Here is a 12,732-nt window from a genome sequence, read left to right as displayed (position 1 = left end):
AGTACGAGTTCGAGAACGAGCGGTCCGTCAACCCCAACTTTGGTCGTTTTGTCGACGAGATCGAGCGCCGCAAGGAGTCGAGGAAGCTCGAGCTGAACGGCTACCTGACCAAGCCCACAACAAGACTGGCGCGTTACCCCTTACTGCTCGAGAACATCCTCAAGTACACGGAGGATGGCAACCCAGACAAGGAAGACATCCCCAAGGCCCTGATCATGATTCGTGACCTTTTGACCAGGGTCAATGCCGAGTCCGGAAAGGCGGAGAACCGCTTCAACCTGCGCCGTCTGCACGACCAGCTCAAGTTCAGGCCCAACGAGAGGGTCGATCTGAAGCTGACGGACGAGGGACGTGAGCTAGTGTTTAAGAGCAACTTCAAGAAATCCGCTACTGAGAACAGCGAGATAACAGCTTTTCTGTTCGACCATGCCGTCTTGCTGGTGAGGATAAAACAGGTCGGCAAGGCCGAAGAGGTTAAAGCATACCGACGGGTAAGATAAAGAAGCACAAATCAACCTTTGGCCCCCTCCCCCCTTTTTTCCCACCAGAGGAACAAGAGAAGAAAAGAAAACTTGGCTAATATAAATTGATATACAGCCAATCCCTCTTGAACTTCTTTCTATTAAGGAGATGGAGGAGGTCATCCCATCGGGAACGGTCAAGCGGTCCGCATCAAGCCTGCTGCCTACCATACGGACCGAGAGCGGCAAGAAGGGAGAGGGCTGGCCTATCACCTTCAAGCACATGGGCAAGAACGGATATGAGTTGACCCTGTATGCGTCCACACAGACGGGTCGACAAAAGTGGCTCGAGTTTATCGATGCTGCTCAGCAGAAACTGAGAGCTCGTGTCGACTTCCTCAACACGTCCGTTCTGTCGCATGGCTTCTTCACAGGCACTAATAAGGTCAACTGTGTTGCTCCGTTTGGTACGTCACTACTACTTTTGCTACCACTACTAACTCTTTGCTATGCGCTGCTGCCAACAAAGGTTCTTTGCGACTAACGATCCGATTATATAGATGGTGGCAGAAAATTGATATACGGTACGGATGCTGGAATTTACGTGTCGGACCGCAAGTCTGGCGGTCAGCCGCGTAAGATCCTGGAAGCAACCAACGTCACGCAGATCGATGCGCTGGAGGAGTACCAGCTCCTGCTGGTGCTCTCCAACAAGTCACTCATCTCGTACAACCTGGCAGCTCTCGATCCGAACGAGTCAGCCCTGTCCAAGAAACCCAAGAAGATCCAAAGCCACTGCAGCTACTTCAAGGCCGGGATCTCTATGGGCAGGCACCTGGTGTGCTGTGTGAAGCCCACGACCCTGTCGACGACCATCAAGGTATACGAGCCCAACGATGCCATGTCTAAGAGCAAGAAGCAGAAGGGGTTCACCAAGATGTTCAATGCCGGCCAAGACGAGCTCAAGCCGTTCAAGGAGTTCTATATCCCTACCGAGTCCACCTCGGTCCACTTCCTCAAGTCCAAGCTGTGTGTAGCATGCGCCCGCGGCTTCGAGGTCGTGTCCCTAGAGACGCTTGAGACACAGTCCCTCCTCGATCAGGCTGACACCTCCCTTGACTTTGTGGCACGGAAGGAGGGCGTCAAGCCAATCCACATCGAGCGTCTCAACGGCGAGTTCCTTCTCAACTACTCTGAGTTCTCATTCTTTGTTAATCGCAACGGATGGAGGGCACGACCCGAGTGGAGAATCGATTGGGAGGGTACACCGCACAGTTTTGCGCTCTCCTACCCGTGGATCCTGGCCTTTGAGCCCAACTTCATTGAGCTCCGAAACATTGAGTCCGGCGCCGTGCACATCGTTCCTCATAAGAACATTCGGATGCTGCATAGTAGCACACATGAGGTAAGCTACAGCTTTTTCTTCTTCTTCTTTTTCTTCTTCTTGTTGTTGTTATTGTTCTTGCATCAAGTTATTTTACAATTCCGGCGACAAGACGAAGCTTGTACTGACACCCGCCGCAGATCTTGTTCGCATATGAAGACGAGAAGGGCGAGGATATCGTCGAGGCCATGGATTTTTGGAAGAGCCAACAACGCAAGAGTGTCATGCCCGACGGCATAGGAGAAAAGGCATCCACACCTACTGGTGGCTACCACTCGAGACTTGCACAATAGTCCTATGATGGGCTACTACGGCTCCTCACCGACGTGCTTGTCACCGGCATGCGAGCAAGACATTGCAAATGAAGCGCCGCTGCCCCTCATGGGGTGCCTGGGATCCAGAGCACCGGCTGCTCGATCCGAGGACAATTTCGACCCTAATCTATCTGTCTGCCATGGCGGAAAATCTATCTACTCACAAGGCCAGGTAGATGAGCACTTTTGAGAATACGGCTCTTTTCTGAGATAGTACGGGCGGTTTGATCTCATCCATCCCCTACACTCTCCATCTTCATCTGAAACATACCATGGCTACTGCAATTTTTTTGGAGGAGGGGTGCGGGGTCTAATAGACGAGGGATTGGCGCGCAGTCGGCCGGATAATTGGGAGGGAGACACGGCGGCTGGTGTCGAACAGGAGTCCGGTGGATGAAGATATATCGTTATTATCATCGCAAGGACTCTGACACTCACAGGAGATGGCTCCGAACATATCACCCCCACGGACGATGATGAGGGAGCAGGGCATTTTGACAGTTCACAGTATTCGGTTTCTGTCTTCTTTTCCATTTCGATTAGAGATGATGGAACGGATCAAAACCAGCGGTGATCATGTTGAGCTTTGGGCATAATATCATTCGACATCATTACTGATGGATGGATTTGTGGTTCTTGGCTGTCTGTTTGACTGACTTCAAACCTTATCTTTGGTGGGGATGTTGTTTTTATTCTTTGGTTTCTTCACAAGACATTTGGTTGGGATGGGGGTGTTTTCGCCAGCAGCAGCGAGCAAGCACGCAGCAGCAGTAGCAGCAGCATTGTCGTCCTTTGCCGGGTATCTCTTTAGCAGTGAATGTGATATCGAATCTTGGACTTCACAGTCTTGTTTCCTTATTTGACGTCGGCCCTTCTTTCCGCCCCTTCTGTGTCTAGATGATGTGATAATTACATTATTGTACATTTGGCCAGCTGGTGTTTCAGGAGTCTCCTCCACGTAGACAGACAGCAGGCTGGGGCAGAAGTAATCAGTGCTTCAAGGACATCATGAATATTGCATGTATGCCAGCTTCTTGTCCTCTAAAAAGGCTTTGCATTGCCGGTGTGACAGTGGGTGAAGAACACAACGAGAGCTTTCAAAGGAGTCTGGACATTAAGAGGATTGTAATTCTGTAATAATTACACCTTGGCAAGGAACCAAGATAACCTTTAAGCTTTTTGTTCCTTCACCGCTTTTCTGCAGTATGCACAGAGATGTCCTCAGAGTCACAAACTCTATTTTTCAAGAGTTGTCTGCCCAGGTGTGCCACAAGGTGACCTCGTCATGTCTTCATGCAGCGAATCCCCTTGACTTCTCCGCACCCACCCTTGGGCCTACAGACTAGACGGACAATATGGGGTGACTTCCTTCTATGTTGCTATATAGCAACTTTACCCCGAGCTTATGTTCCATCCATACGACATCCTCCACGTTGCACAGAGCCTCGCAATTCCCGAAGAACAGGCTTTGATGAATTTCTCCCCCTGGACCGTTTCACGCAGTATTACGGGTGCCTTCCCCGGGGCGGGCCAAACACATTGTGCGGACGACCAAGATGTCAAGTCACAGGGCAAGACCGCCCCGGGGGGTGGAAGAAGGAGAAAGAAGTCCGGTGGTAGTGCGTTCTTACAGTGCCTTTTTCAGGTTACACAAAACGGCCTTTGAGGTTTCTTTTTCGAGACTATCGATTTTTGTGAGTGGTCGAGGAAGCGGTTTGGGCACCTCGGCGGCCCCAGCGCTATGTGGACTTGTATAGATCGCAAGACACATATGGAAACATGATGTAGGTGGAACGATTGACCACAACTTCATGTATCCATTTTCCCTTCAAAATTCCTCCGTTTCTTCCTCTTTCAATAGTCTATCTCCGGACTGTGAGATCATGACGGGTTTGTTTGTGGAAAACGGTTACAATGTCTCTTCGAGGTGGGTTCGCCGCTCGCATTGCATGAGCATCAGGTGACCACTCGACTAGGGGAGGGAAAACAGGAAAAGAAAAGAAAAGGAAGGCCAAAAGAACACGAATGAAAATAAACAAAGTATAACCCTGCATTCTCTTGACTACTTGCTCTAGCATGACAACGTTACACATGATGGATGTCTTGTTAGTCATTTGCTTCATCTGGATTTTCAAGAACGACATGTCGAGGATCAGATGAATCAAGCTTAAGCTCAAGATTGGTGTGACGCTGGAAATCGGAGCCAGCCTTTCCACCTCTCACTCGATTCCGACATGGAGTACGTAAATTACGGCTGGAAGAGACACACGAAGTTACAGACAGACCAGAGAAATACGAAGATTGAGGAGTGATGAGCCCATGAACGGTCCAAGTACGTAATTATTGGCCAACATAGACGAACTCGTCAATTTTTCTTTATTGTTGAAGCGGCCTGTTTGCATCGAGGTCCAACAATTTTCAATTTCCAAATACCTTTGCTCCGTGTATCCTGACTCCTGGACCCTACCGCTCAAAAACAAAAGGCTGGGACGCCAAGGATATAGTCATAATAGCGGACCAGACTCTGCAACATCGTATGTGCGAGCTGGGTGGATCGTGATCCGGATTATATAAAAAAAAAAAAACGGGTTCCTGAAAAGGGCCCCCCCGTCAGGAGGTGGTTGCCGGTTTCCGCATTCGTTTGCGTTGCGAGACGGCGGGGGAGGTCGATCCGAGGTGTAAGGATAGTGTTGAGTTTGTGGGGCCGAGGGGAAGGAACGAGGAGAAGAAGAAGGAGGAGGATGAGGCCAGCCATTTTTTGTTTTGTTTGAACCAAGGGCTGGCGGGAACCGAGCTTGTATCATGATGGTTCACGCACAGGCCTAACTATTCGTAGAGGTTCTTTGGGGACTCCACCGTGTTTAAGATTTTACCTTTTTGGAATCGTGATTTCCGAATTAGGCGAGGAATGTCACTGTCTCAGAGACGTAATAGGGAAACCTCACAGAGTGCACAAGAGAAGGAGAGACAATGTACAGAATCAGAACTTGTCTTCTTCTTTTCTCTCTCTTTCAGACACAACGGTGACGGGGGACTGAACTTTGAAGGTACCATGGTAGTGCTGATCTTTCCAAGGTCCAGAACCTGGCTTGCACCAGCCCAGGCCCATGCATTGCCCTTTTATCTTACCAGATTTCGTTCACCTCGGGGCTTACAGAGTTTAACCCCACCAATGCGGCGCAAGACCACCAGTGATGATAAACTTCCAACCCGGTGTATGCTGTGCACTGTAGGCTAATGTAGTGTCAGAGCAGGTCAATGCAACATGGCTCGCCAGACTTTCCAAGTACTGCAGGCTGGTAGGCTGGGAAGGCTGTCCGGCATGAGACATGAGACAGGCCGTTCGTCTTTTTCTCGAAAAGTCATATGCTTGTGATGAGGGAGTGGCGTGTCGTTCTTAGGTGATATGTTTATTCTAGTCAAGTTAGATTGAGCTCTCATATTAGGGAGAACTGAAATAGATCACTTACCTAAGCACATACCTTAATTGTGTTACTTTATATCATTATCACCGTCAAGGGATCCGCTTTCTTGAGCTTTTAAGACGTACGCATGCGTGCATATGTGTCAATACTGCGCCGCTATGATGAATGTTGAGGAGCCGTTGCCCACACAATGTCCGCACAACAGACAGTTGGGAAGAGCAATAAAGAGCATGACCGTTGGGGATGATGCAAACAGCAATCGGATAGACGAATGACGTCGGAAGCTCGCCTATTTTTGGAGCTCTCCTTGACTCGACAAGATCTGGGCTGTCGTTGAACTGATTCATGTTTTTGATGCCTGGCGGGCAACAACCGATCATGACAAAGGAACTGTTAGCGGGCAGCAGCTTGAGCAGTTGACTAACCACCACGGAAGTACAGCCAAGAGTTCTCGTTCGCTGCTTGGCTGCTTTGCTTGGCTACTAACTGATGTAACAGACAGAAGAGATCTGTGAGTGAACGTTTGGGATGTCCCTTGGTCTCAAAACTCACGCACCAGACAGAGCCTGTCACAGGAGGAGAGGGATGCAACTCTACACCGAATGCATCCATGCGGGAGGAACCGCAACAGCCAGAATCCCGAGTGTCTGGGCACCTGTTGCTGACACAGGGCCTGTTTGGTTCATGCCAAGAGTGTAATCCCTCAGACGGCTCGTCAACATTCGTGATTGTACATAAAACATGTTATAGTCTAAGAAAAGTTTTTTCAAGATCAACAGATAGAGTATATTACAGATGGAAGATCTCATCATATCGGTCAGAATTGTTTCACTTGTACATGTAAGGTGATATGATGATTTGGTGGTCAATCGAGCAGCTGAAAGCCGAGGGTAAAAGACCCATAGCCCTAATCTTGAACGCTATATAATTAGTACTTGGTGAAGAGTCTCCGCCCAGCAAATCGCGGGTCCCACAAGAGGTGGACTGAGTCCCGAGTATCACAGGCCTAGGCCTTAGTACCGTGCTTTGTACTACAGTATGAAGCTGAGGCAGACAGACAAGAGAAAGCCCGTTCCCTATTCGCTAGACATGCTGTCTGGCTCGCTCTGAGGCGTTGTTGATAAGACTAGTAACATGTCTAACATGGCGCGGCAGGTTGGTTGCGCGACCAGAAGCAAGAATCCCTCTCCCAGCTCCTGTTGGCCCTGACGGTCGACGCATTGAGGGTCCCACAAACCTGCAACCCGAGGAGGATTGGTGGTCGTAGTCTGAGTCCGAGACGACGTCGCGACACCGCATACTACGAGGGGAGAGATAGAAGAAGAGAGAGAAAATGACAAAAGGCAAGACAACTTCCCACTCAGACATGAGGCTTCCCTCACGAGGGAAACCGTGGGCCACATTGGGCATCATATTATACGAACAGGCTCCACGGGTATTCTATCCAAGGGTTATGATAGCAGTGCTACGCCACTTAGTATAAGTGTCCACAGTGTACTACTATAATAATAGGCCATTGGGTTGGTAGGGTCAGGGTTCCCACCCTCCTTCTATCAGATCAACTAACCGAGCAGACAAGCAAAGGCCTCCTGGACCCACGTCGTCAAGCTTTCACGCATGCAGACACGGACCGAAAGAGGCCCCATCGGGCTTTACAAGCACAACCCAGGCCTTGCTTCCCGCCCAAGCAAAGCATAAAAAGCCACGGCAAGACTGTGGAGTCGCGCTAGGGTGCGCGTCTCGAGCGAGCTAGATGTGTGTTGTGCGCAGCCTCTTCGTCTCGGCAGAGTTTACCGACGAAACATGGCCGAAAGAAGGAGGACTTTCGGATGCTTCTTTGACGTCTTCTGTGCCTACTAGGGATTGGTACGGAGGGTATGACCTTGCAATTGAGAGAAGAGGACACTGCGTGCAGAGAGAGGTGGGAAAAACAGAGTGAAAGAGAAGCGCGTGTGAGAGACAGAGAGACAAGACATACGTACAGGAGAGAAAATTGATTCCGCTGCCGCATCAGGACAAAAGGCAGACGTCGCGGGTCGGGAACTACTTCCTGTAGCAGAGCACCAGGGATGGGATCAGCGTTCGTATGAGCAAATGTCTCATCTCCCTCCAAAAAAAATTCACCGTAGATATCTCCGTCGTGCAGTACTATTGTGTGCTGTCTTCGGGCCGGTTTAAGGGTAATCAAAACCGGCACTGATCACAGTTAGAAAAGAGTTCCAGCCCTACTCGTGCTGCCTGCCACCAGAGGCGCAAGCTCTCTTCCCCTTCTCCTTATTTCTCTCTCTATGACGATGAGCGAAGGCGGCATCGATTGGGTCCACGCGTGTTTGCGGAGTATCGCACAGCCTACTGTTAATTATAGTACAGATCTGGAGTTGCCAAAATGGGAATGACATCAGCCATGCGTGTTCCCAATCGTGGAGGGAAACTGTTGGTGGGAAAGGCTCGTATGTGTACACGCAAGACTCTCTTACCGCTGAGGGGAACGTGTATTATCAGTATGTTATCGTAGTATAGAAAAATGACCAAAGGAAGAAAAAAGTGAAAAGAAAAGCGGGGACATGAAAAGATGGTGTCGGACAGGGATAGTGTTCACGCTTGACGGGACGGGGCTAGGGAGGCGTCTAGACTTTACACTGCATCACGTCAAACACGGGCAGACCCTGAACGGCTTCCCGGTTGTGTGGTGGGTGTGGCGATGTACTATGGTAGGGGGGTGTGGGTGTCAGGATGGGTGGGTGTGTGTGTGTGTGTGTCGCGACCAGGGAGTAAGGAGAACAAGCTCGAGTGATTTGGGTGAGGAATGGGATGGACCTCATTGTTTGCTTTTTTTCCCTTCTTCTTTGCCTTTCCCGGGCCCCCCCTGACTCGAGCCTCTGAGGGGCCTTTTTTTTTTATTACTTGTTTTTCTCATTGGTACTTGTCTGTGTACTATCGTTTACTAGGTGCCGTCTGGGCGTATTTTGGTCTTACTTCTTGCCCTGTCCTCCCTTTGAGTAGAGGAAAAAAGAGACAAGAGGGCAGGAGGGAGAGAAGGGCTGGTATACATAAAGGAAGGAAAGCTCCAGGAATGATTTTCTAACCTCCTGCCCTCTCTCTCCCTCGCTTCTTTTCCTTCCCTCCCTCCATCTTTCTATTATATCACTGCCAAGCAGTAAAACCGGTGCAATACAACCTCATATTCTTTGATTCCATCCACCCCATCCAACTCTGCTTCTCTCTCCATATAGGAAGAGTGACATCGTCCCGCCACCAGCTGTCTTGGATCACACCCTCACTTTACCAAGTTGGATGACCCGGCTCGCCTTCATATACCATCAAGCGATCGAGATCCGTTGATCGATCTTCATTTCCATCACATCTCACAAACCACGAAACCCCGCCACAAGATGTCTTCATATTGTGCAAACTACTATGTAAGTTGCAAGTTTGGTGAACAAAGTCAAGAGGCATCGACATCATCGCCACCACGACAGTATCAAGACTAACCCTACCAACCTACACAGGGCTCCGTCAACTGCCACAATGTCGTCAGCCGTTTCGGCGATCGCTGCAAGCTGTGCCTCTCCCTCAAAAGCGGCGCCTCGATGAGTGACGGCCTGCTGCCCGAGGACGCCCACCGCTCCAAAGGCTCCGCCATCGAAGTTCCCAGGAGACATCACCACCGTCCCCACGAGTCGTCATCAGGCAGGACTGTCCGGGTTGACCCTCGATACAAGAACTGAATGGGCTCTTCGCTCCTCTTCAGTCTCGTCAGGCCACCAGAGAAGCTAAAAGGAACATCAACAATTATCACGATATGAAATGACGTCAAGTCAACCCCCACACCGCAGGAGGGCTATTCTGTGGATTGGGGTCCCATCCATCTGCCCGGCAGAAGGTACAAACGGGGCACGGGGTTGACTTGCAAAGGCGCAAATGGGATGGCCGCAACGAGGTGTACTACTGGGAATCAATCAATGGGTCGGTCATGGAATTCTCAAAATTGCGAGGTCATTTGTCACTTGGAGTCTGGATCTGGGATTTTTTCTCGTTGCTTTTTGGGTGCGGTCATGTTTCAGAAGAAGAAGAAATCATCTTGAGTTACTGGTTTTGTAACGATCAAGAAGCTTCTGTGCTGGACACGGGATCGAATAATCAGTATCAAAATAATCCATGAGTCGGGGAAAGAGGGAACAGGAGGACAATGGAAATCGGCTAAGCAGATTGCATCAGACTGATTGGAGGTTTTCAAAAAGGAATAGTAACAGTCATGAGACATCAATTCGTTAATTCTTGATCCGTCAGCGTGGCCCTTGTGATCCCATATATACACATACATGCAGTGAAGAGCTGTATCTAAGCCAGCGTTGTGACACAGATGCCCAAGCAATGTACTCGCTGCAAGAAAGATTAAGACCGCCCAACCTCTTGCAATTTCCATTTCAGGTCCCACATCACTTTCCTCACCATAGCCGTCGCTGGTAGTAAAGGGGCTCCTCGCCCTGCGACAGCCTTTGGATCTCTTCCTTGATCAGCCTCCTGCGCTCTGCCCTGCTGATGGGCTTCTCGCCCTCCCCGCTTGGGCTCGGAGCAGAATGATCCTCGGGCAGATCCTCCCGTCTGAGTTCCCATGGTGCTGGCTGCGGCGCCTGGACCGGCTTTTCCTGAGCTGGTCGTTGCTGTTCTTGTTCTTGTTGCTCCTCTTCTTGCCTGCGGACCTCGTCACCGTCCACCCAACTGGGTGCAGCGCTGTCGTCGGCAAACACAACCTGGCCTTGTTTGTCCGTGAGCTCTGGTAGTGTCTCCTGGACTTCAATTTCGATGATCTCATCAAGCTCATTGTTGTCCTCGCTGTTGCCCATCTCTTCGACGTGGGCAGGAGCAGCAGCAGAGCCCTTTCCGATGCTGATTCGTCCTGACTTCAACCTCACCGGCCGGCCGTACTCGTCCAGCATGACAATCGTCCCGTCGGCCAGCTCGGTCGTGTCATCTCGGAATCGGTCGGGAAGGTATATCTGCGGCGACGAGTCGGGCCTGATTGCAGCGCGCAGGTGGCGTACGGTCCTCTGCTGGATGACATAGCCGCTGAGGAACAGCGCAGCCGTGAAGGCAACGACTGTTTTTGATGCAAAGAAAGAGTTGGTACGTCAGTCGGGGGCATTATGAATGAATAAATGGGTGTAATTACCAACATATGAATTCCCAAAGGGAGAGGGAGGAAGCAGCAGCACTTACCAATGGCGGAGGATATGGCGACGGAAACTTGTGACGACGTGAGTAACATGATTTATTGTTTATATTTGGCGTTGTTCTTTATACACAAGGCGTGTAGAGGTATGACATCGAAGCGGGATGAGACGGGAAAATTAAACGAAAGTTAAACGAACATCGAGACGGGAGGGTGTAGCAAGTTGGATTGTTTTGCTGCTGATGAAATGGAATCCGTCGCGTGAAGATTCAACGGGCGGGAAACCCCGGTGGCTGGGGCTGTGCGTGGGGGGTGGTGTGGGTTGCGTCACCTCCCCAATAAGGCAATCTAACAAACAAGGCCACCACAGCAACGAGCTGCTGTTAGTCTTATCGATAAGACCTACCCTCCAACTTATAGGCGGTACAGTACATCCTTGGTGGGGGACCCGCCCTTCTGCAGGAGCTTGCAGCTTTTAGATGGCGTGCAATCGTGCATCGTGCATATTTGCATCCAGACCTTGTTCGCAGCCGAGAAAAAATCTGGGGAAGCAATCGAGCTACGGGACGGGGTACAAAGCCTTCTTGATCCGCCTGACTCGATCAGACGGTCAACGCCATCCACGCTGTTGGGACAGTCCTAATTCGACCTTGCACTGTTGCTGTTGCTGCTGGTCTGGTCTCGGCACCTCCTGGCAAAACTCGACATCGACTAAGCCGGCAACGAGAAGGAACTTCTTCCCAACCCTCCCCATCCCACGACCGACGTCCTCCCCAAGATGAGCGAGCGAACTCACCGCGCCGACGAGCGGCGTTTTCTTGACGAGCGTGGTAGCAGCGCCACCCTCGCGCCCAATGGCCTCAACCCGGCAACCATCATGGAGAAGGCTGTGCGCGAGCGCATAGTCGACTCGTACTTCTTCAAAGAGCAGTGCTTCGCCGTCAACGAGGCCGACATTGTCGACCGTGTCGTCGACCACGTGCACTTCATAGGTGGCACATACGGCTCCGCCCAGCGGCCCACCCCGTTCCTGTGCCTCGCCTTCAAGCTGCTGCAGCTCGCGCCGCCCGACGATGTCCTGCGCGAGTACCTCCGCTTCGGCGGCGACCGCTTCAAGTACCTCCGCGCCCTCGCCATCTTCTACATCCGCCTGACCCGCCGCGCCCGCGACGTCTACACCCTGCTGGAGCCCTACCTCGAGGACCGCAGGAAACTACGCCGCAAGGGCCGCGCCGGCACCACCTTGACGTACATGGACGAGTTTGTCGACGACCTGCTCGTCAAGGACAGGGTTTGCGGCACGAGCCTGTGGAAGATGCCGAGCCGCGACCTGCTGGAGGATTTGGATGAGCTGGAGCCGAGGGTCAGCCCGCTTGGCGATATTGAGGATCTTCTGGAGGAGGACGACGAGGGCGAGGTAGAGGAGAAGAAGGACCAGGACGCGCACATGGAGGAAGACGGTCGTGGCAGCGAGAACGGAGACGGTGGAGAGAGGAGGAATGATGTTGAGAGGAATGGCCGTGATGACGACGAGGACGGATCGGAGGGCCAGATGGAGGTCGACCGGGAAGAAACGCCTAACAACCGAGACGGTACTCCTTGAGACGAATATTCGAGCGACATTGAAGATAAGAGCGCAGACAAATATGGCTCTGTAACCTCACTAGAGCAGTGCGGAATCGGAAGCCTGGTCGAGGCAAGCAGTTTATCATACTGGAGAGACCATGTCTACCCAATGAGACTCTACGTCTTTCATCGAGGACCCAGGGGTGTTGGCACGAAGGGGCCACCGTCAGTTCCGTGGAAGCAAAAAAAAAGGCTGGGTCCGAACAGGTCACGACTGAACCTCTATGCTGGACCGGTCGATGTTGACCTCGCTGGTGGTCGGGCCCGACAACCTCGACATAGCTAGGTCTGTCCCTAGCGATTCTACGCAGTAGGCAGAGCCTGCCCCGCTCCGACCCGAGACGAGCCC

At 51.4% G+C, this 12,732-nt stretch overlaps 3 protein-coding genes across 3 annotated transcripts; 2 read left to right on the top strand and 1 right to left on the bottom strand.

The window, feature by feature from the left end:
* Positions 1 to 8,729: 8,729 nt before the first annotated feature.
* Positions 8,730 to 9,857, top strand: M406DRAFT_354973 (uncharacterized protein). The gene is made up of 2 exons (XM_040923047.1): positions 8,730 to 9,003; positions 9,094 to 9,857. The coding sequence occupies exons 1-2, from the start codon at positions 8,977 to 8,979 to the stop codon at positions 9,310 to 9,312; spliced, it is 246 nt and encodes an 81-aa protein (XP_040779653.1). The 5' UTR covers positions 8,730 to 8,976; the 3' UTR covers positions 9,313 to 9,857.
* Positions 9,858 to 10,032: 175 nt separating this feature from the next.
* On the bottom strand, positions 10,033 to 10,853 carry M406DRAFT_251469 (uncharacterized protein; the record flags this gene model as incomplete). Its single annotated transcript, XM_040916765.1, has 4 exons — positions 10,033 to 10,140; positions 10,225 to 10,279; positions 10,496 to 10,685; positions 10,805 to 10,853. The coding sequence occupies 4 exons, from the start codon at positions 10,851 to 10,853 to the stop codon at positions 10,033 to 10,035; spliced, it is 402 nt and encodes a 133-aa protein (XP_040779652.1).
* Positions 10,854 to 11,535: 682 nt separating this feature from the next.
* M406DRAFT_44432 (uncharacterized protein) lies at positions 11,536 to 12,360 on the top strand (the record flags this gene model as incomplete). Its single annotated transcript, XM_040924247.1, has 1 exon — positions 11,536 to 12,360. The coding sequence occupies one exon, from the start codon at positions 11,536 to 11,538 to the stop codon at positions 12,358 to 12,360; it is 825 nt and encodes a 274-aa protein (XP_040779651.1).
* Between the last annotated feature and the right edge of the window lie 372 nt (positions 12,361 to 12,732).

The sequence above is a fragment of the Cryphonectria parasitica genome, assembly GCF_011745365.1.
Source record: "Cryphonectria parasitica EP155 unplaced genomic scaffold M406scaffold_2, whole genome shotgun sequence".
Classification (NCBI taxonomy): domain Eukaryota; kingdom Fungi; phylum Ascomycota; class Sordariomycetes; order Diaporthales; family Cryphonectriaceae; genus Cryphonectria; species Cryphonectria parasitica.
Note: the sequence above shows the minus strand (reverse complement) of the source record. Positions and strands in the feature narration are given on the sequence as shown.

What these genes read in the sequence shown, in the direction of transcription:
- M406DRAFT_354973 (XM_040923047.1), top strand. Translation starts at nt 8,977, where the DNA reads ATGTCTTCATATTGTGCAAACTACTAT. An exon ending in CATATTGTGCAAACTACTAT is followed by an intron (nt 9,004 to 9,093) that starts GTAAGTTGCAAG and finishes CAACCTACACAG; the next exon opens with GGCTCCGTCAACTGCCACAA.